The sequence below is a fragment of the Canis lupus genome, chromosome 20, assembly GCF_011100685.1.
Source record: "Canis lupus familiaris isolate Mischka breed German Shepherd chromosome 20, alternate assembly UU_Cfam_GSD_1.0, whole genome shotgun sequence".
In the NCBI taxonomy this organism is placed as follows: Eukaryota; Metazoa; Chordata; class Mammalia; order Carnivora; family Canidae; genus Canis; species Canis lupus.
In genome coordinates this window covers 44,485,857-44,507,882 of record NC_049241.1, presented here as the reverse complement: position 1 = coordinate 44,507,882, position 22,026 = coordinate 44,485,857, and the positions used below count along the sequence as shown (strand labels likewise).

The 22,026-nt window shown below is 50.4% G+C and overlaps 2 protein-coding genes across 5 annotated transcripts in view; one reads left to right on the top strand and one right to left on the bottom strand.

Moving 5' to 3' along the window:
- SUGP2 (SURP and G-patch domain containing 2) overlaps positions 1-287 on the bottom strand; it is a 61,050-nt gene extending 60,763 nt beyond the window's left edge. The window contains exon 1 of the mRNA XM_038566763.1: positions 151-287. The gene's annotated coding sequence lies outside the window, so the exon portion shown is untranslated. The remainder of the gene's footprint in view (positions 1-150) is intronic.
- ARMC6 (armadillo repeat containing 6) lies at positions 14-17,537 on the top strand. 4 transcript variants are annotated; one of them, XM_038566769.1, is made up of 9 exons: positions 14-346; positions 5,048-5,218; positions 6,376-6,458; positions 10,961-11,024; positions 11,461-12,034; positions 13,809-13,954; positions 15,074-15,205; positions 15,547-15,684; positions 16,780-17,537. In XM_038566769.1, the coding sequence occupies exons 4-9, from the start codon at positions 10,980-10,982 to the stop codon at positions 16,990-16,992; spliced, it is 1,248 nt and encodes a 415-aa protein (XP_038422697.1). In that variant the 5' UTR covers positions 14-346; positions 5,048-5,218; positions 6,376-6,458; positions 10,961-10,979; the 3' UTR covers positions 16,993-17,537. The 4 variants fall into 4 exon arrangements, with proteins under 4 accessions (XP_038422697.1, XP_038422698.1, XP_038422695.1 ...); XM_038566770.1 differs by lacking the exon at positions 10,961-11,024 and having other exon boundaries at positions 11,653-12,034; XM_038566767.1 differs by lacking the exon at positions 10,961-11,024 and having other exon boundaries at positions 15-346.
- Positions 17,538-22,026: the final 4,489 nt, after the last annotated feature.

Below are 22,026 nucleotides of genomic sequence, written 5' to 3'. Positions count from 1 at the left end.
GGCGCAGGCGGCCGCCGCGAAGTCCCCTTGCGCAGGCGCGTTGCTCGCTTCTACAGAGCAGACACTCCTGAGGCGAATTACTAATTTGCTGAGGGCGGCGGCAAAGGGGAGCGGCTGGGAAGAGGCGGCAAAGCAGCCGCCGCCGCATACCTGTTGGCTCTCTCGGCTCTACCTGCGCTCGCGGTCCCCCGTGGTCACTCCGGGAGCAGTCCGTGAGGAGGAGGGAGGCCGAGGCGAGTTGGCGCCGGCGCGCCTGCGCGCGTACGGTGGCCGGACGGGACCAGAGGTGGTTCTGCCGGTGACAGTCGCGAGCCCCACCCTTTCCCCACGTGGCTGCGAAAACCGGGTGAGAAGCGGCGGCTGCGGAGTCCCCTCGCGCGGGAAGGGGAGTGGGCGCCGCGGGGTCGGGCTGGTGACTGGCGCCGCCCTCGGGGACTTGGTTTTGGGGAATGACTTTTACAGAAGCCGCCCGGGGATAAAATCCGCCATTTCCTTGCCCTCCGCTTTCTTTTCATTTATTCATTCATTCATAACCAATGGACCTGAGTGCCTGCTGCGTGTCTGGCTCCATCCTGGGCAGGGGGGAAGGTGGTGAACAAAGTTGACCGAACCCCTGGTCTCGTAGAGGTAAAATTTAATTAGGGAGGAGGCTAGACAGGAAAAGAAAAAAAGAAAAGAAAAGAAAAGAAGGAAAAGAAAGAGAAAGAGAGAGAGAGAGAGGAAAGAAAGAAAGAAGAAAAAAAAAAGAAAGAAAGAAAGAAAGAAAGAAAGAAAGAAAGAAAGAAAGAAAGAAAGAAAAGAGAAAGAAAATGAACCTTGTCGCTCCAGGTAGATGTAGTATTCAAATAAAAGGATGATGCGATGGCCGGGCCGGGGCGGGGGTGTTGCTTTAACCAGATGGTTATGAAGAGTGTCCCTTCGGTGTCTGGGAAGGATGAGAAAAAGTTGGGAAAGCGCAGTAAGAGACCTAGGTAAGGTCCACGTAGAGAAAGTGCTGGTAAGTAGCCTGGATTTTGTTGAGAGGATTGGGATGCCACTGCAGGATTTTGAGCAGTGAGGTGGCTTTGTGATTTCAAGTTTTTCTCTGGCTGCTGAGTGGAGAATAGAGGCACAGAGTGTGGCAGGGAAGAAGCTGGTGAGGCCACCCATAGGGAAAATTGTGCCTGAACCAGGGTGAGTGTGTTGGTGTGGAGGAAGATGAGGAGTCATTAGAGTCCCTGCCATGTCAGGACACTGTTTTCTTGGTGAACAGAACCCTGGCTTAGGAAACTGGCCGTCATTTGGGGTCTTGCTAACTCCCTTTCTTTCCTTCAGCACACCTTTGACCGTCACATCATGGGGGCTGGTGCTCTTTCCCCTCTTTCCTATTCTGGGCTGATACCAGGTGGCTCCCAGACGACTATTCCTAGGGATTGCCTTTCTCATGAGCTCCAGATATGTATTTTCATTTTTGCTACTTAGCCCGGTGCCCAACCTAGGTGACCCCTGTAAGACTTGCTATAGAGGTGGCCGCAGAGCTGGACTTTGATCTCCCAAGCTCAGGACTGGGCAGGGGGAGGTTCATGGGGCAGAGGAGCCAAGGCCAGAGAGCACATACAGGTTCTAAGCCATCAGGGAAGGCTCCCAGGAAGAGGCAGCTTAGAAGAGCTAGCAGAAACTCCACAGAGAACCCAGGTGGAGGGAAGGTGTTCATGAAGTAGGGTGGCATGATGGCCAGGCCTCTTACTGCTTGTGTGATCTCTGGCAGGTACTTCCCCTCTCTGAACTTCAGATTTCTCATCCATAAAGTAGGCATGATGATATTTGCCTTTAGAACTGTCCCTCTGACAAGGTGGCCACTCACTGTCGGCCCATTTAGGTCTGAAGCATGACCAGGGTGGTGGAAGCATCATTTGGTGGCAGTCAGGAACAGAGTCTTTCCAACAGCCCCAGCTGGGAAGTTCCTGTCCCTGGGAACTGGTCAGGAACACCACCCCCCACATATACCAGCCTGGTTGTCTCACTCAGAAGCTCTTTATTGAAACAGACAATCCTTACTCTTTTCCTCCACCTTTGACCATGAAACTCCTTAGCAATCCTTAAACGGGCTACTTGTTCTTCTGGGGCAGAAAGAAGTAGGGGGGCTATCTGCAAGGGAGCAAGGGATGCCCTTATGCCTCTCACCCCAATTAAACTGATTGAATTACCTCTAAGCAACAAAGGAAGGGAACAATAGCTAATGTTTATTGAGCTCTTACTCTGTGCCAAATTCCTATTCTAAGCATGTTATAGGGATTAACTGGTTGAATTTTCACTAGTCTCATGAGGTAGATTCTCTTTGTTTATCCCCATGACACATATGAGAGAGCTGACCAACAGTGAGGTTAAGTGGAGGGCCTGGGATTCAAGTCCCCCCTACCGGCCCTAGAACCTGTCCTACTCCTCCCTCAAAACATCTGCACAAACACAGATGGAATATATATTTTTTAAGATTATTCATGGGAGACACACAGAGAAAGGCAGAGACCTAGGCAGAGGGAGAAGCAGGCTCCCTGCAGGGAACCCTATGTGGGACTTGATCCCAGGACCCTGGGATCATGCCCTGAGCCGAAGGCAGATGCTCAACCACTGAGCCACCCAGATGTCCCACAGATGGAATATTCATATCCTGTGCCACCTCCACAAAGAGAATTGCGGGCTTGAGTGGCCTGTTTCCCAGTCAGCCCAAATTTGTGCTCGGATTTTTGCCACATTCCCCCTACTGCTGTCCTAGTATTTGCTATACCTATGTCCCCCTAACTTTTTTTTTTTTTAAGATTTTTAAATTTCTTTATTCATAAGAGACACACAGAGAGAGGCAGAGACATAGGCCGAGGGAGAAGCGGGCTCCTCCAGGGAGCCCTATGTGGAACTCGATCCCATGACCCTGGGATCACGACCTGAGCCAAAGGCAGACGCTCAACCACTTAGCCACCCAGGTGCCCCTGGGTTTGAGGTTTTGGCAAGAAAACTTCACAGGTGAATTTCACTCTTGTCTGGAGGCAAGTAATGTTGGGTATCTTTGCTGGTGATGTGAAATCACACAGTGGAGGAGGGTACTGTCTACTCATTGTGGTCCTCCATCAGTTTTGCTCCTCACAGTTTTGTAGCCTATGGAGATTGTTATCTAAATATTTCCTGTTGTGGACAATTAGTTGGAATTCACCTACAAAGCAGAACTTTTCCTCTTCCTGTTTTTATAATCTGGTAATTAATTATATGAGGGAAGTAGGATGGTTGCTATATTCTTTATTTGCCAGTTTTCAGCAAAATGACAGGGTATGTTTTTGTACTATTATGAACACACAGATTTTTGTATCTATTGTATCCTGTTTTATTTTAGCCGCTCACCTGTCACATGGGCCCATGAGCATCTCTTAGGGTTTGCTCCCAATCCTTTGACGTGACCCTGATGGTTTTTTGAAGTTTCCTTGCTTCCTGGTCTGACAAGATGCTCCCAGCTTGGCTCCTCTGGCCTGTTTTCTTTTGAGTCATAGAATCAGCCATTCCTGGCCTGTTTTCTTCTGAGTCATAGAATCAGCCATTCCTCCAGCCATTTTCCCAACAAAGTCTTCTTTGTTGGGAAAATGGTACTTAGAGACTATTGCTGGCATTCACGGTGTTCACTACCACTGTGGATGTGGTATTTCCTCTAGGCATTTTCAGTTGATATCACTAGAACATCGGTTCTTTACTTGAGAGAAAAATATATCATGAGTTTATATTGATAATTCCAATTCAAATTTACCTCTGAGTTTTTACTTTTTGGATTTTTTTTGTGTTAGATTTTTTTGTTTTATGCTAGTTCCTTTTTTTTTTAAGATTTTTATTTATTTATTCATGAGAGAGAGAGAGAGAGAGAGGCAGAGACACAGGCAGAGGAAGAAGCAGGTTTCCTGCAAGGAGCCTGATGTGGGACTTGATCCCGGATCCCAGGATCATGCCCTGAGCTGAAGGCAGACACTCAGCTGCTAAGCCAGCCACCCAGGTGTCCCATTATGCTAGTTCCTAAGGATATCAACATTATTATTTATTTGCTATATGCACAGTGGCTTCCAAATAACATTACTATTATCATTTCCAGTAACATGATTACTGAATACTGTTGAAGATTTCCTTTTATAGTTCTTTCTATCCTTGTACATCTCAGCGAGAATATATGGTTCTATCACTATATTTTAAACTCCACATAGATATACTATTAGATTCATGGGTTTCATTTTATTCCTAATTTTTAGAGATTCCTTTCATTTTTATTTTAGTTTATATTAATTTCTTTCTTTTTCTAACCACGTAAAGTATTTACATAGTTTCTCAACTTAAAACCATGAAACAAAGGGGATGCCTGGGTTCCTTTGTTGGTTAAGTGTCTGCCTTCAGCTCAGGTCATGATCCCAGAGTCCTAGGATCTAGCCCCGAGTCAGGCTTCTTTTTTTTTTTTTTTTTTAAGATTTTATTTATTTATTCATGAAAAACACAGGAGAGAGAGAGGCAGAGGGAGAAGTAGGCTCTATGCAAGGAGCCCTACATGGGACTCGATCCCTGGACTCCAGGACCACACCCTAGGCCAAAGGCGGTGCTAAACCGCTGGGCCACCAGGGCTGCCCCCAAGTCAGGCTTCTTTTTTTTTTTTTTTTTAAGATTTTATTTATTTATTCATGATAGTCACACAGAGAGAGAGAGGCAGAGACACAGGCAGAGGGAGAAGCAGGCTCCATGCACCGGGAGCCCGACATGGGATTCGATCCGGGGTCCCCAGGATCACGCCCTGGGCCAAAGGCAGGCGCCAAACCGCTGCGCCACCCAGGGATCCCTCTTTCTTAGATAAATTGTAAACTGCCTGTCCTCTTCTGCACTTTTACAAGCTCTGTAGATGTGGGGTATCAGCTTTTCCTGTGACCCAGATTTTGAGAGTTATTCCTGGGCATTCCTACACTCTGGCCCCGGTAGCTCTTCCTCAAGTGATAGCCAGACTCATAGTTGTCCTCTCACCCTCAATGAAACTTTTCTTCCTGTCTTAATTTCTCAGTTTGAGAGTGTCTATCAGGTGGGTACCTGCCGCCTCATGCACAGATGAAGATGGCCTCCAAGCGCATCACCCAGGAGACCTTCGATGCAGTCGTTCATGAGAACATTGAAGAGTTCCAGATGCAACCAGAGGAGGCAATAAAAGAGGCCGTGGAACAATTTGAATCACAAGGTAGGACAGTGTGGCTTTGTCCCTGTGCTGGTCTGGCTCTTTGCCCAATAGTCATCACCATCCACAGCTCTTAACGTGGGAGACTGATGTCCTACTATGGCTCTGTCTTGCCTGGCGTGGCAGCCCTGGGCCCTGTCGCTTCTCTGCTCTCTGCTCTCTGCTCTGAGCAGGCTGGCCACCTCCCATTTTGTTCTCGCCCTCCCTCTAACTTGCCTCGACCCCACCTAGACATCTGTGGGGCCGAATCCTACAAGGTGGGTATCATTTTAATTGCTACTTCTTGAAGAGGCTTTTCCTGATCACCTCCCAAGAAACAGGGCCACCTGCCTCCCTGCCCTACTTATGTTCCGTCTTGAGTTCATGGAAGCCAAAGGGGGTATTGGTCAGCAGCCTGTGGAAAGGTGGCATATTCAAAACAGGCTATGGGGGACAGCGGTCAAGAGGGAACCATTTATTTACAGTGGTGTGGGTAGGGTTAAGAGACCCTGCTGGCCATAGCAGGGACCTCCTCAGCCCCACAACAGGCCATGGCTGGGCTGGGGAATCATCTAACAGAGGTGGAGGCAGGGAGCTGGGAGTAAATACCCCACCCTCCCACTCCTTCTGATCTGAAGTCCTACTTTCCATTGGCCAAGCCCAGTCTGACGCAAGAAGGCAATGGAGCCCAGGGAGTCCAGCCTCAGAGGTCAGAGGCTGGTGTCCTGGGCACAGAGTGGGATATAGATACTGAACAGGAACTGGAGAAATACTCAGATGCGTCTTGTGCAGTGGAGGTTTCCCGTGGGGGTATCAGGGAGGGTAGGGGTACATCCAGGGTGAAGAACAATGGGAGCCCCAAGGGAGAAAGCTGTGGGGTCCCCTTCCCTCTTAACCCACCAGGTAGAATGTGTCCCTCACTGCGGTGATGGCCTGCAGCCTCACTACTGCTCTGCTCCCATTAGTTGGACAGAGCCAAGGGGCAAAGACCACCCCCTCCCATAGCCTGTATCCCTTATATGGATGTGGCTGCTTGGCCCTGGTAGGGAGGGGTTGGGGTGGGAAGCTGAGTAGGCCTCCAAAGTGGGGTGGTCCCACAAGAATGGACATGAGGTAGCTCTAGCAGGCCTGTGGGGATAAAACTGTCACTTGTTTCTTGACTCCCCCGTATTCCCCCACAGGGGTTGATCTGAGCAACATTGTAAAGCTGGTACCCAAAGTCTCTGCAGATGGATCCCAGGAGCCTAGACATGACATCCTACAGGTAGGAAGGGATGGCCCATGGGGGCAGGGCTCACTTTACACATGTGGTTCCATACACATTACCATTTAACAGTCTCTTAGGGGCACCTTTATACTGGTTCCCAGATGACAGATGCAGGTTCTAAAGGGCAGGCAAGTACATGAGATGTTGAGCTTTCAGCTGGGGCTCCTTGAGTCCACATTTGAGGGCCCTTTAGGGGTGAATGGTGCTCAGGTTGTCCCCAGTGTTGGCAGCCTTGGGGCAGAAGGTACCATGGAGGAGCCTCTCAGGAGGAATCTCCCAACCACTAAGTTTGCTCAGAGATGGACAGGAATTGCAGAAAGAGAGTGGGATCATAGGCTATCACCTGTTGAGCACTGGCTGTTCACCAGCAGCACTCATAGCCTGCCCCTTTAGTACTAAAACTGGCCTGTGAAGTAGATGGTGTCATTCCTGGCTTACTGATAGGGAAACAGAGGCCCAGAGGCCCGCTTTCTAGCACCTTACAAGGAAGGTAAAGGTCACAGAGGTTAAATGCTATCCTTAATGTCACCTGTCAAACAGGGATAAACTGTTGGTTAAAAGGCAAAAGGCTATAGTGTTTATTGAGAACTGACTGTGGAGTGAGTTCTGTGCAAGGTGCTTTCTTTGTGCTATCTCAGTTATTCTCTCAAAGACCCCTGTAAGGTTGAGATTATTATCCCCATTTTATAGGTGGGTAATTCAAAGAGAAAAAACTGATGTGCCCAGGGACGCCTGGGTGGCTCAGTGGTTGAGTGTCTGCCTTTGGCCCAGGGTGTGATCTTGGAGTCCTTGGATCGAGTCCCACGTCGGTCTCCCTGCATGGAGCCTGCTTCTCCCTCTTCCTGTGTCTCTGCCTCTCTCTGTCTCTCTCATGAATGAATGAATGAATGAATGAATGAATAAATATTTTTAAAAATTAAAAAATAAAAATAATAATAAAATAATAAAAACAAACAAAAAAACTGATGTGCCTGATAGCAAGAGAGTGTCATAATAAAAAAGGAAGTTGGAGGACACAGCCCTGGGTATGAACCCAGCTCTGCATAAGGCAGTATATACTTCTCCCTGCTGTCAGAGTCCTCACCATCTCCTGCCTCAGGTTTTGAGAAAGTTATCTCATTTTTTAAAAAATATTTTCTTTATTTGACAGGTGGAGAGAGCAAAAGCAGGAGGTGTGGGAGAGGGAAAAGCAGGCCTTCTGCTGAGCAGAGAACCTGATGTGGGGCTCAATCCCATGATCCTGGGATCATGACCTGAGCCAAAAGCAGATGCTCAACCAACTGAGCCACCCAGGCACTCTTTCTCATTGTTTTGACTTGTATGCTAGTAAGAAGTGAGTTGGAAAGAAGAAAAGAGAAAGAAAGAGAGGAAGGAGTTTGTTGTCTTGGCAGTATTTTTTATTGGATTGTTCTTTTTTTTTTTAAGTTTTTATTTATTCATGAGAAACACAGAGAGGGGCAGAGACCTATGCAGAGAGGGAAGCAGGCTCCCTGCAGGAAGCCCGATGCAGAACTCAATCCCAGAACACCGGGATCATGACCTGAGCCAAAGGCAGATGCTCAACCACTGAGCCACCCACGTGTCCCAAGTTCATCTTGTTCTTATTGATTTGTAAATGCTCTTTACATATGAAGGGTCTCAGTAACAATAGTCTCTAGAAATCACTAAGTACTGCTAAATTCTTAAAACCTACGATCTCAATCTATTGTTAGCTTATTTTGCTGATCAGGAATCTGAGGTTTCATAAAAATAAATGACTCACCTGTGGTCACAGCCAGTGAGAAGCTGAGCTGAGACCCAGATACAGATCCTTCTCCCAGGGAAATCAAACTGAGAACAGCTCTGCTGTCTTTTATCAGCAGTACAGAAAACTCCTTTTGTTTACAGCCTTTCCTTTTTATTCTTCTTAATTCCACTTTTAAATTTTATTTTTCATTACTGAAGAAGAAAGTGAACATGTTCTTAGCACAAAAGATTCAAGCAATACTCAAGCATTTATAGCAAAATCTGAAAGTCTCTGTCCTGTCTCTCCCACCAAACCCCTTCTCTCCCTTTCCATGTGGGAGGCACCACACACATCAGATTTCATATCCTCCCAACCTTCTTACCTTGGAAATGAACCAGCCCCTTCTCATGCCACTGCTGTTGTGGCTCTGACACGTGAAAAATGCTTATCTGTAGAAAAAATTTCAACTCTGATGCCTTTTGAAAGGAATCTATCAGAATCCTGAAATTTGTTGCACATAGACTTGTAGAAACAAAACAAAACCAAGTAGTCTTGGAACTCTTCAAGGAAAAAATGAGCTGGACTGGTTTTATATGTGAGGAGTTTCAGAATTCAGGCCGTCAGTTGCAGAGGAAATGACCCCAGGGTTGGTGGACAAAGCCCCCTGTCACCACACTGAGTTGTTACAGGTGGAGCCCAGCTGGCTCTGCCACCTTCACTTCAGCAGCTGTCCTTTCCTCAGCCACCAGTGGGTCTGGGGTCACAGGCAGCACCTAGGGACTGTGAAGACCACCATCTTAGCCAGCCAATGAAGAGACTATTTATTTATTTATTTATTTATTTATTTATTTATGAGAGGGAGAGCTCAAGCAGAGGGGGAGAAACAGGCTCCCTGCTGACCAGGGAGCCTGACGTGAGGCTCGATCCCAGCCAATGAAGAGACTTTATTTATTTATTTATTTATTTATTTATTTATTTATTTATTTATTTATGAATGAGAGGGAGAGCTCCAGCAGAGGGAGAGAAGCAGGCTCCCTGCTGACCAAGGAGTCTGACGTGAGGCTCGATCCCAGCACCCTGGGATCATGACCTGAGCTGAAGGCAGATGCTCAATCAACTAAGCCACCCAGGTGCCAGAGAGACTTGCTTTTCCGATGCCATCCAGGCCAATGGGAGATTTACTACAAATTGGATGAAGATATTGTGCAAATTTTGGCCATCATCCTTTCCTCTCTTATCTGACTAAACCTAGAGTATTATAACTCCAGCACTGTGCTCCCTCAATGGCACTTGTGCCACAACTTTTCAGGTTTCTCACCAGGTTCCTGCTAAAATGCTACATCCTCTGTTTTTGGTTTGTAGTAAAATATATATAACACAAATTCACCACCTTAAGTGTTTCTAAGTGTATGGTTCAGTGACATGAAGTATATACACACTGTTGTACAACCATCCTCACCGTCCATTTCCAGGACTTTATCGTATACCCAAACTGAAACTCTGTCCCCTTTAAACACTAACTTCCTATTCCTCTCCCCTAATACCACCTTTCTAGTTCCTACCTCTATGAATGTGACTCCTCTAGAGACCTCCCATAAGTGGAATGACACAGTGTTGGTCTTTTTGTGTCTGGCTCATTTCACTCAGCGTAACGCCATCCATGGCGAAGGGTTCATCCATGTTGTAGCCTGGGTCAGAATTTGGGTGGTTTTTTTTTTTTGGCTTTGGGTTTTTTGGCTTTTTATGTCTGAATAATATTCCATTGTGTGAATGGGCCACAGTCTGTTTATCCATTCATCCATGGATGGAAATTTGGGTTGCTTCTACCTTTTGTCTACTAGAAATAATGCTGCTATGAACACAAATACACAGATATCTCTTCAAGACTGCTTTCAGTTCTAAGGGGTATATATTTGGAAGTGGGATTGCTGGATCATATGGTAATTGTATATTTAATTTTTGAGGAACTGCGAGACTGTTTTCCACAGCAGCTATTCCATTTCATATCCCTACCAGCAGCACACAAGGGTTCCAATTCTCCACATCCTCACCAGCACTTGCTGTTTCCTGTGTGGTTTTGTTTTTGTTATAGCCATCATAATGGATGGGATGGCATCTCATTGTGTGTGGGTTTGTTATTTTTTTAGAGAGGGGGTGGGCAGAGAATCTTAAGCAGGCTCCATGCCCAGCACAGCACATGACCCTGAGATCAGGACCTGAGCTGAAATCAAGAGTCGGACACTTAACAGACTGAGCTGCCTAGGGACCCCTCTTTCTGTGATTTTGATCTGCAATTCCCTAACAACTAGTGATATGGACCATCTTTTTAATGCCTAGTGGCCACCAGTGTATTTTCTTTGGCAGATGTCCATTCAAGGCACATTCTCCGTTTTTAGCCTATTAATATTCTGTGTCATTGGAACATATACTCAGTTAAGCCTAGCTCAGGGAGGATTTGCCAACAGGCATCCTTGCCATTCAGGGCAGTCGTGGCTAAATCAAACCCCTTGGGTTGGGATGATGGTATCTGTAGAACCACCCTCCTTGAGGCCAGGTGCCAGTGATTTCATAAGCTCCAGGAGGCTCGGGTTCATCTTGGGTTCATGGCTGAGGCAGGTCGGAGGTCATGGAATTGAATGCCAGCTAGATTTGGATGCTCTTTTCAAATTGTTTTCTCTCGTTATTACTCCCTCCTCCCTCCCCCTGCCCCGCAAAAGGGCTTTGAGTTGAATTTGGGTAAATCAACTATGTATGGTGTGGTTTCATTTGGCAGATAAATATTTGTGGAGTGAATGAGAGAGACAAACAGACCTCTGGTATGGGCCAGTCTGGCAAAGGTAACTTTCACTTTCCTTGGAGAGGTGGCCGTTGGAGGGTATATCAGTTAGTTATAGTTGCATAATAAGAACTCAAAGCAACAGCCATTTTATTGTTCCTTATGGTTCGGCTGGGTAGACTGAGCTCAACCAGATGGTTCTGCGGGTCTTGCTTGGAGCCTTCTTGCAATGGCATCTAGGGCTGGAATGTTGATTACGTCTGCACTCACATGTGTGGCTCCATGGAGGGACACTGAGATAGCTCGGTCTCTCCATCTCTATGTGGCCTCTGAAGCTCAAAACTCCTAAAAGCCCAGGTGTGGAAGCTGCCACAGCTGGCCTGAACTTCCACCATAGGCCTAGATCCCAGAAGCGGGAAGCTCACAGGGGTGCAACACTGTTGCTCTGGAACATCTTTGGACTGAGCTGGCACTGAAGTTTCTCCCGTATTCTCTAGGTCCTGGATGACCTGCGGGAATCCGTGGCCCACTCTCGCCCCCAGGAAGTGTCCATGCACCTTGCCCGCTTTTTTGAACAGTGCAAGCAGCACAAGGCTTGCCGCTTCCTGGCTGCCCAGAAGGGGGCCTACCCCATCCTTCTGGCTGCCTGGAAGCTTGCTGCAGCAAGTGACCAGAGCCTGTTGCTTCAGGCCCTCAACACCCTGTCAGCCCTGACCGATGGCCAGCCCGATCTCCTAGACACCCAGGGCCTACAGCTGCTGGTGGCAACCCTGGCCCAGAATGCCGACGTAGCTGATCTGACCTGCTCTGGGATCCGCTGTGTTTGCCATGCCTGCCTGAAGCACGAGCAGAATCGGCAAAGCCTGGTGAAGGCCGGTGTGCTGCCCCTGCTGACTGGTGCCATTGCCCGACATAGGCATTGCGCCAACGTGGTCAGAGAGGCCTGTTGGGCCCTCCGAGTCATGACCTTCGATGATGACATCCGTGTGCCCTTTGGCCATGCCCACGACCATGCCAAGATGATTGTGCAGGAGAATGGAGGCTTGAAGGTGCTCATTGAGGCTGCCAAAGGTAGGAGCGGGTGTCAGAATGAAAGTTGGGTTTTAGGACTGCCTCAGACATGGCTGGCTTCAGGCTCCACTCACCTCTTTTGGCTTCCTATCAGCCATATGGCACCCCTAGTGGAACAGTGTCCTTTCTCTTGGTTCTTCTAGGAGAGTTCCAGGCTAGTGTTCCTTGGCCAAGACCAGATCTTGTGCCCATCTCTGGAGCCATTTGGGGAAGGGGCTTAGCTCTGTCCCCCTATACAGACTGAGAACACAGAAAGGAGAGCTCCCCAAAGGGACAAATAGGGTGTTTCCCAAAGATGGGGGAGTGTGGCTGGTGCTTAGTGGAAGTTTATAGTTTGGTTCATACCTAGCCATAAATTCTTACATGTTCCCGACTGGAATGAACAAGGCAAGCCAGCCATAGATCACTGCACTGGTGTTCAGATCTGAAATTCCCTGCCTTCTGTACCCACCAGAAGAGGCCTGATTGTGGTCTGGTGCAAGAAGGTGCTAGAAGAATGAGTTCTTCCCGGCCTGCCTATGGCTTTGGCTCAGTGGCTAGGTTTGTGTATGTGTGACTCTGGCCGTGTCTTCTGGAGAGGCTGGTCTGCCTCAGTCTCATACCTCTGGAGAGGGTGAAAACAGATCTTGGCCATGTGCAAAGTTGAGCTGCGTTTTGGAGGGGTAGCTTACATTTTTATTTGTTGACAGGAGCTCATATCAAACTGGTTCTACCAGAGAAGCAGAACGTGTGTGTGTGTGTTTATTTCAAGGAATTGGCTCATGTGGCTGAGCAGCTGGTGAGCCTAAATTCCATGGAACAGGCTTGAGCAGGAGCCAACACCATAGTCCTCAGGCAAGCTTCTTCCTATTCAGGAAGACCTCAGTTCCCACCCCCCTTTAAAAAAAAAAATTATTTATTTATTTGACAGAGTACAAGCAGAGAGAGGGACAGAGGGAGAAGAAGCAAGCTCCACACTGAGGAGGGAGCCTGATGTGGGACCCGATCCCAGGACCCCAGGATCATGACCTAAGCCAAAGCAGATGCTTAACTGACTGAGCCACCCCAGTGCCCCCTCTTAAGACCTTCGGCTGACTGGATGAGGACCACTCAGACCATCAAGGGTCTTCTTGAAGTCAACTGATCATAGATGTCACATCTAGAGAATACCTCCACCCAGATTAGTGCTCATGGCATTGCTGGGGGCTGCACCTGACAAGGGGAACATACCAGTTGACTGTCACAGAACTCTGGATAAATCAGGGCTGTCCACCCCGCACTCTTTCACCCCCTGCCACCCCCCACATGAGCCTCAGTCCAGGCCCCTCCTCCCTGGGGCCTCTGAGCTTCGTCTTCGGCATCTGTGTTCAATTTTGCCCAGGTCAATCTATCCATATGTCCCTCTTCAATTTCTGGGTTTCCCGTTGCACTTAGAAAGGTCATTCCCACCCCAAGAACATAAAAATAGTCTCAGATGTTTTATTATAGCACTATTATGGTATTCTTTTTTTAGTTGAGATCATCAGTTGGTCTGGAATTTATCTGGGACGCGGTGTGGGGGAGGGCACGTTCTCGTGTCTTTTCCGGCTGCCAGCAGGGGGCACTGCAGGCCCAGCAGCCCTGGTGTTTGTGGGGCTCCCTTGGTACCTGTGGCCACCGTGCCTGGCACAAGGGCCCAGCTTCCCAGGTGGAACAGGAGTTGTACCAGGATCACTGGCTCCTAGTTCCAAGCTGGAAGAGGTTCTCTCCCTGTCCTTACCCTAAGCCATGCCTCTCCCTCCCTTCCTCTCCACAGCATTCTCTGACAGCCCCAGTATCCTGAGTGAGCTCTGCAGCACCCTGTCCCGCCTGGCCGTCCGCAATGAATTCTGCCAGGAGGTCGTCGACCTTGGGGGCCTCGGGGTCCTGGTGGCCCTACTGGCCAACTGCAGCGACCACCAGGTGGGCGTCCAGAGCCGTCTTAGGGTGTGAAGCCCCCCTCAGCTGGGTTTTGATTTGTCATTTCTCTTGGTGCCGAGGGAAGATTCTAGAACTCCCAGTGAACTCTGTCCCTTTGAGCCCCAGACACCCCAACAAACGTGAATCATAGCACACCAGCCCTGTCTGCTGACCCTGGAAGCAAAATGCAGTTTTCTGTTGACCCAGGGCAGGATGTAAAGTGTTTTGGGGAAAACAAATCCACCACCCTCTCTTACTTTAACACTTGTATTTTCTCCCCACAATGGGAGAAATGTGAGTAGGTGTTGGCAGGGCCTGGCGTAGATCCCAGCTCAGTTGTGTGATGTTTGAGTGACATAAATCCTTGGTGCCTTGGTTTCCCCATCCATAAAATGGGGCGGGGACTCCTATTCATTATTCTTTCATTTAGCAGCCCCTTAACCCCCTCTCTACATGTGGGAATACCTACCTGTCCCAGGGCAGCAATGGTCCTACTGCCCCCACCCCCAGCTGGTGATACCAGCCAGTCTCGTGTGCAGGTGCCAGAAACCTGAGTTTGAACTGGCTTGAGACATGAGGGAATGCGTTTTGTTTGTACTCCTCGACAGTCGGGTGGGTAGAGGCTTGGTTTCCCTCCCACTGCTTTCTCTTCCTCTTTCATGGCTCTGCCCTTCACCGGTGTGATTGGCAGTCCCAGCAGTATCCGGTCAGCTTGTCCTCAGTTCAAGTTGGTCAGTGCCCACCTGGGGACCCGACTGTGGCCAGGGGACCCCGTGCTTTGATTCCTGGCCTGAGCCACATGCTTCCTCTGTGTGTGAGCGGTGGGTGTCAAGGATGTCCAGATGCCTGGCCTGGACACAAGTGGACTAACTCACAGGGTCCACCTCCCTAAGCCTCTGCCTTTTCTATGCAGCGAGTAATAACCCTGTCGGTCCAGGCTTCCCGCAAGCCCCAGGGTGCCCCCACCAGTTCAGACAGCAAAACAACAAACTCTTTCAAGGCCTGACCACCCCCCCGCCACGCACGCGCGCACATGCACACACACCAGCAACCAAGCAGTGTCTGGCACAGCACAGGAGGACGAGCTGGCCCGAGGTAACCTGTACCTTGCCCTCCCTATAGGACCTTGTGAAGCAAGTGTTGAGTGCCCTGCGGGCCATTGCAGGCAACGATGATGTGAAGGACGCCATCGTCCGTGCTGGTGGGACAGAGTCCATCGTGGCTGCCATGACCCAGCACCTGGCCAGCCCCCAGGTACCTACCCCACACAGGGGTCACACGAGGTGGAGTACAGTGACTGGAGGTCCAGATCAGTATCTGGATTTGCATGGTGCTCTTCCCCATTTCCTCAAGCAGAGTTAGGGCTGGGATGGAGCCCGCAAGAGGCCTGGCTTGAGACTGTAACCCCTAAGAGCATGATTAATGTCTTTATCACCTGGGTATCATTCCTGTTATTAGTGATCTGGTATATACACAGGCTGGCAACAGTTTCCTCAGGTGAAATTGGAGGGCACTTACCTGGGGAATTAACAGTGGCAGCCATGGCGGGTCCTCCAGATGGTGGGTATCTCTGTCCATCTCCGTGACCCCTACAGATATGCGAGCAGAGCTGTGCAGCCTTGTGCGTCTTGGCCCTGCGAAAGCCAGAGAACAGCCGGGTCATCATGGAGGGCGGTGGGGCCCTGGCTGCATTGCAGGCCATGAAGGCACACCCTCAAGAGGCCGGAGTGCAGGTGGGTCTGGGGACGGGAAGGAGGGGCAGGATGCAGGCCCTCGCTGTCTCTGTCCCCATCCCACCCCAGCCCAGTTATCTCAAAGTCTTCTTTCTTTTTCCTAGCTCCCAGAGGTATCTACTTCCCATCTTTGAAAATGCACCCAGTTCTGCCCATAGCTGTCTTCCTGTCCCTTTACTCTTCCTGCATTGAGCTTTTCTAACAGTTCCTTTAGAGAGATAGGAAGAGGAGGGGAGCAGATGGGGATCTGCTAGGAGTTTTGGAAGATTCCCTGCCATCCATGGGCTGCTCCTTTGTGTTCTGCATGTCAGACTCACAGTCCATACCTTGCTGGGGAGTCAGTGAAGCTGAGCAGTAAATGGAGCTATGTGCACCCTGCCTGAAACCCAGTCACTTCCTTTTAGCCGCTAGGACTCTTCCTGCCTCCCCCACTCCCACCTCTCACACCCTCCCAGCACAGGGGCCTCCTTGTTGGTCCTTAGACATACCAGGCTCTGTCCCACTAGGGGCTTTTGCAGCAGGTGGTATCTCCTCTGGGACACTATGTCCTTGGCTAACCCATCACCTAGCCCACTCCTCACCAGCCTGGCTGGGCAGCCTCTCACACCTTACCTACTTCTCATCTAGTCTCCCAGTGGTGGGGTGCCTCGTGGCACCCACACACGGCAGATAACCAGGGCACAGATGTTGGTGAACGAGTGATGATGTAATTGACATATGGGTCCTGTGCACAACCCCCTCTTCCTGCGACTCTCTGCCCTTCTTTCCTGGGGCCCCTGCCCAGGCTCTTGCCAGCCACAGGGGATCTTGCTCTGAGGCTAAGGATCTCATGCCTGAGGGATCAGCCCCACCTGTTGAGCTCTTAACTGCCCTGAGCTTCAGTGTCCTCAACTGGGAAATAGGGGAATTAGCCCTGCCTCTCTGAACAGTTGGACGGATAAAGGAAGGAGATGAATCTAGCCCAATGAGTCACAGAGTAGGTACCTACTGTATGTTGGTTGTGGTCACCTTTGCCCTGTTGTGTTATGATGAGGGCCCCAAAGTCAGAATGGACCCCCTACCAGCGCATAGCCACTCACATTTTCTCCCTCCCAGAAACAGGCCTGCATGCTGATCCGTAACCTGGTGGCCCGCAGCCAGGCCTTCTCACAGCCCATCCTGGACCTGGGGGCTGAAGCACTCATCTTGCAGGCCCGTGCTGCCCACCGTGACTGTGAGGACGTGGCCAAGGCTGCCCTGCGGGACCTTGGCTGCCATGTGGAGCTGCGAGAGCTGTGGACTGGCCAGAAGGGCAACCTGGCACCATGACCCCAGGCTCAGTCTGGGCCGTGGCTTTGGATGAGTTCTGTGATTCAGGAACAGGGAGGAGGTCCGTGTCCTGCCACTCTATTCCCCAGATTCCTCCCCCACTCAGTGAAAAGTGTTTTCTGATGGGCACCATGTAGAGGCTGGGGTGGGAAGGGAGCACTGGTGAAGCATCTATAGAGCATAAAGCAGCCCCAGGGTCTTGGCCTCCCATCACCTTGTTCTCCTCACCAGCTGACAGCACTGGCATTATCCTGCCTGCCTGCCCACCCCCACCACATGCCCTTTCCTATCAGATGGGCCTCCTTAGTGCTGCCTGGAGGTGGAGTGCTGACTGAAATTTGGGAGCCACGCTGGCCAATTTCACAACAGGATGGGGACCCCGCTTTGGCTTACAAGTCTGTTTTCTCCCCTGCTCATCTCTCACTTGTAATATGGGTTGTAGGAGCCTTGCTCTGCTGGACAAACGGCAGGGACCAAACTCTTCTGCCTCCAGGGGCCCCAGGCCAGCCCGTACTGCCCAGGAATAAAAGACTCTGTTAGTTGAACAACGGAGGGATCTCTTCCATAGCGATGTGGGGGCTGCCTCCCGTGGCCTTAGAGAAGGGGAGAGGGACAGACGTTTGGGGAGGCCGTGGGTTCACTGAGGAAAGCCAAGGGCTTTTGAGGACAGCCTGGGATATATGATCTGCTGTCACTCCCAGTCTGCAGGAGCCATGGTTCACACCTGGGGTCTCGGCCCCAAGGACCCGGTTTCTGATTATGGATCACTCAACTCTGTGGCCTTGAGCTAGTGACATAGTCTCTTTGAGCCTTGATTTGATGGTCTGTAAAATGGGGAGGGGGAAAAATAGAGCCCCCTCTGAGGGGTGTGCAAGCAGAGCTAAGCACATGGGAGGCACCCAATTGTTTTAGCTTCACTGCCTCAGTTACCCTAGGACTATCTTGTACTCCTCTGCCCAGCTACTTGAGGTTGTTGCTCACCAGGTGGCTTGGGCACCCTACCTGCCTTCTTTGAGCCTCAGTTTCCCCATCTGTAGTATGGACATCACTGTTGCTGCCCCAAATACCCACTGTACCCCACAAGTGTTCTGGGGGGGTCCCAGAACACTTGCTTGTGCCTGGCAAGCCCCTGTGCTCCTCTGCATTTATACTGGGGGGTCTTACTGTGGTCACCTGGCCAGCTTTTGTATCTCATGTGGCCCAACCAGGGTCAGGTAGCTTCAGGACCTCTGCTGGGCTCCAGGTGCTGAGTTACATGACCTCTACAGCCCACACACTGGGACCCCCTCACCTTTCTTGGAACACCCAGCCTGCTGCTCATCCTTCATCTCCCCTAGCTCAAGGAGGGCCTGATTTTGGTCCTTGATACCAGCTCAAGCCCTTTCCTAGAAGGCTCCTGGTTTCCGTGGCTGATGCAGATAGCTGCAGTGAGGGGTCGCATCACCCTGATTCTAATTCCCTGTGGTGGTCCAATTGTTCCTCACTCCCGGTTGGGAGGGCCTAGCTAGCTCAGGAGTGCTGACATGAACCTCTGACCCAGTCACCTCACCCTGACTCCCCCACTGAGAACTCACCCAGCCTGTAGAAGGATCTTGCATCTGCTCCAGGCTGCCCCACCTTGACTTCTGCCACCCATGTGACCTTGAGGCAATCCTTGGGCCCTGTGAGCCTCGAGTATCCTTATCTGTCTCATGGGAGTTGGGTGATGCCAGCCTATTTTTGGGGAAGCCTTAGGTGCCATTCCGGTAATTCCTGCCCCAGCTCTGCTCTCATTCTGCCCAAGGCTCCCCATTGCCCTCTCCATAAAATCAGCTGTCCTCTAGGCCTTGTCCACCTCCCAACCTGATCTTCCCTGCATTCCTTGTTGTCTTTCTGGCCACATCAGCCTCCCCACCTCAGGGCCTTTGCACATTCTAAGCCTTGCATGGAGCACCTTTCCCTCAGTCCTCCCCATGGCCAGCTCTTCTCTGGCACCAGGTTCCAGCTCACATGTTGCCTCCATGGGGAGATACTGCTCTTCCCCTTCACTGGTCTCATCACCTCTTGTGCTGTGTCTCTGAGCCTATGGTCCCTTTGCTTGTGTGCTTTTCTGTTTTGTCTGTCCCCTACTGCCCATGAGTTGTATGTAGGCAGGCTCCTGTCTCCCTGCTCTGTTTCAGCTTCCTGAAAATGTTTTTGAATATACATCTAAATCAAGAGGGTGGTTTTGAGGGAAGGCCTCTGCCCCCATAGCCTAGTGTTCTCCCCTGAGCTCCTGGCCAGCCTTCCTACAGCTGCAGGCTTCTCTGGGGAGACAGGGCTCTAACTTATCAATCCTTCCTACCTTAGTCTAAGTAAATAGGCTTTGTCAGTGGGCGTGGCTCAGGGTCAGTTTGGAAGTCCCCAGGGTGAGTAGGCATATCATCGAGGTTGGCCAAACCTGGGTTCCAGTCCCTGCTCTGCCACCTCAGGTGACCTCAGCCTCCTCTCCTGAAAACAGTTAAGTGCGTTGCTACACAGGGTCACATCCCCCAGCAAGGCACACAGTCCCTGTCTGAGGAGTGCTTGCCATCCTTGTTGATGACATTGAAACCAGGGCTGAGGAGGAAACCACTGTAAGGGAACAGCCAGCACATTCAGACTAGGCCTCTACTGCTGTGTGCTCTTAGATGAGTGACCTGGCTTCTCTGAAACCACCTTGAAACCAGTTGGGCTTGGGTGACATCACTGTTGTATTCAGCAGGTATCCTTCCAGTCAGTGAAGGACCCAGGGTCCTGGCTTATGAACACATATTTGAGAGGGAGGACTTATGAACTGCGTTTTCCTTTCTTTTTTTTTTTTTTTTAAACACCTGATCAGTTTTTGTTTTTTTGTTTTTTTTAAGATTTTATTTATTTATTCATGAGCGACACAGAGAGAGGCAGAGACACAGGCCGAGGGAGAAGCAGGCTCCATGCAGGGAGCCCGACGTGGGACTCGATCCCGGGTCTCCAGGATCACGCCCTGGGCTGAAGGCAGCGCTAAACTGCTGAGCCACCCAGGCTGCCCTGAACTGTGTTTTCCAGATGAGAAACAGACTCACTGGCATTTGAGGGGCTACAGTGGGACGAGAACTCAGCTTGGCCTGTCTCCATACCCCTCCTCTCTCACCAGCATTGCTAACCTGACCTTGGGCAAACGGCTCTCTGGACTCGGTTGATTAAGCCCTGTCACTCTGCCCAGGCCTGGCTCACAGCCATCGTGTCAGATGATTCTTGGGATCCCCAAGAGGTAGAGGAGATGGAGGGGGGGGGCAGAGAGACAGTGTTCTGCCCAGAGCCAGCCAGGCTGACACGGAAGAGCTGGGATCCCAGGCACCCTGGCCAGGCACAGCTGAAGTGCCCACAGTGGGGGTGTCTGTTGCTGATGCCAAGGGGCATTACTGGCTGTTGTTGGAAGGCGGCAGGGAGGTTGACCGGCGCCAGCATGCTGACAGGCAAACAGAAGCCAGAGCCCAGGCAGTGCCTTTGGCACCCTCAGGAGAGGCAGCCTGGTCCTGGACTGTTGCCTGACCCTTGCCTCAGTTGGCATTGTTCCTAGGGGTACCATGGGACCTTCCAGGAGCTTGCTGCCTCCCTCCCAAGGGCCTGGCAGGTGGGTGCTGTGGGTAGGGACTCCTGTAGCATAAATATCTCCCTCTTTGGGTGGCAAACCCCACCCATAGCTGATCTATGTCCACATTCCATGAAATGCTATATACAGAAAGGGAAACAAGCCCCAAGAATGGTTTATCCATCACCAACACTCAGTAAATGCTGGCTGTGGACCAATGAAGCGAGTGCTTTACTTCCATTCATCTCATTAGTGCTGCCATCAACCCTGGGAGGGAGTTGGAGAAACTGAGGCAGAGAATTTGAGTTGCTTGCTGAAGGTCTGGTGGCCAGCAAGTAAAAAACAGCAGGGATTCAAATCTAGCCTCAGGCCTTTTCAGTGAGGAACACCTGTAGTGGGAGGATCAGTTCTCTCATTTGCAAAGGAGGTGTTATCCCTTCCCCCTACCATGTGGAAATCAGGTCATGAATGGTGTTTGGGAAGTATCCAGTCCAGTAAGGACCTGACACCCATTAGGTGTTCAGCAGACCTCAGTGCCCTCCTCTTGTCCAGAGAGCAGAATGGAAACCAGGGCCTGGAAGTTGGTGGGAAGCAGACCACAGCTGGGAGGTACGGGAGAAAGGCCCAGGTGGGAATATCGTGGGACTAACACAAGTCAGATCGTGGCCAGGTTAGAGGTTTTCCCCATCCTCCATACAGCAAGCCCTTTGAGATGTTGTGGATTAAGCTGGAGGCAGGGGGCTCACACAACCCTGAAATGTGAACCCTCATTAAGGCCTAGTTTAGGTTTGCTCCTCCCAGCATTCCTTGGTTCTGAACTTGATCTTTATCAGCCCTAACCGCCACCTACAGGAAATAAGAGCCAGTATCTGGGAACATTTGTAACTCTCTCCGTCCTGGAGATTTAGAATGCACTTGGGGGGAGTGCCAATGACACAGCGGCTTACATGGATGGCAGGTGTCTTCTCTAAGCTGCTGGCATCTGTTTGCAAAGAATCCCAAGAATGCACCTCACAGAGAAGCTGAGGCTCACAGGCCAGATGGACCTGCTGAGGGTCAAATGCTTTCACCAGAATGTCTTATATCCCAGCAAGGTCTGAGATATAAGTACTCCCATGGGGGTATTTTGGGATATAAGTACATCCTAAAGAAGAAGGATCAAGGTGTAGGATTCATTGTCCCCTGAGAAAACAGATTCACAACCACCTTGCCCAAGGTTATATAGTGGGCCAGTGGCTGCACATGGATTCCACCCAGACTGCTCAGGCCCCTGGTGGCTCTTGTCTGACACTGCCTTACCCCACTTCCAAAAAGCAGGCTGCTCTCAATTCACCTCCAGATTAGGCCCCTTGAAGCACTGTGGCCCAGGAGCTTGACCTCTCTGCACTCTGGTTTCTGTAAAATGTGGCCAGTGGTCGTTTTGACCTCAAGAGACAGTGGTTAGTTTTAAGTTAATTCACAAA

What these genes read in the sequence shown, in the direction of transcription:
- ARMC6 (XM_038566767.1), top strand. Translation starts at nt 5,092, where the DNA reads ATGAAGATGGCCTCCAAGCGCATCACCCAGGAGACCTTCGATGCAGTC. An exon ending in CCAACTGCAGCGACCACCAG is followed by an intron (nt 13,955 to 15,073) that starts GTGGGCGTCCAG and finishes CCCTCCCTATAG; the next exon opens with GACCTTGTGAAGCAAGTGTT. An exon ending in AGCACCTGGCCAGCCCCCAG is followed by an intron (nt 15,206 to 15,546) that starts GTACCTACCCCA and finishes TGACCCCTACAG; the next exon opens with ATATGCGAGCAGAGCTGTGC.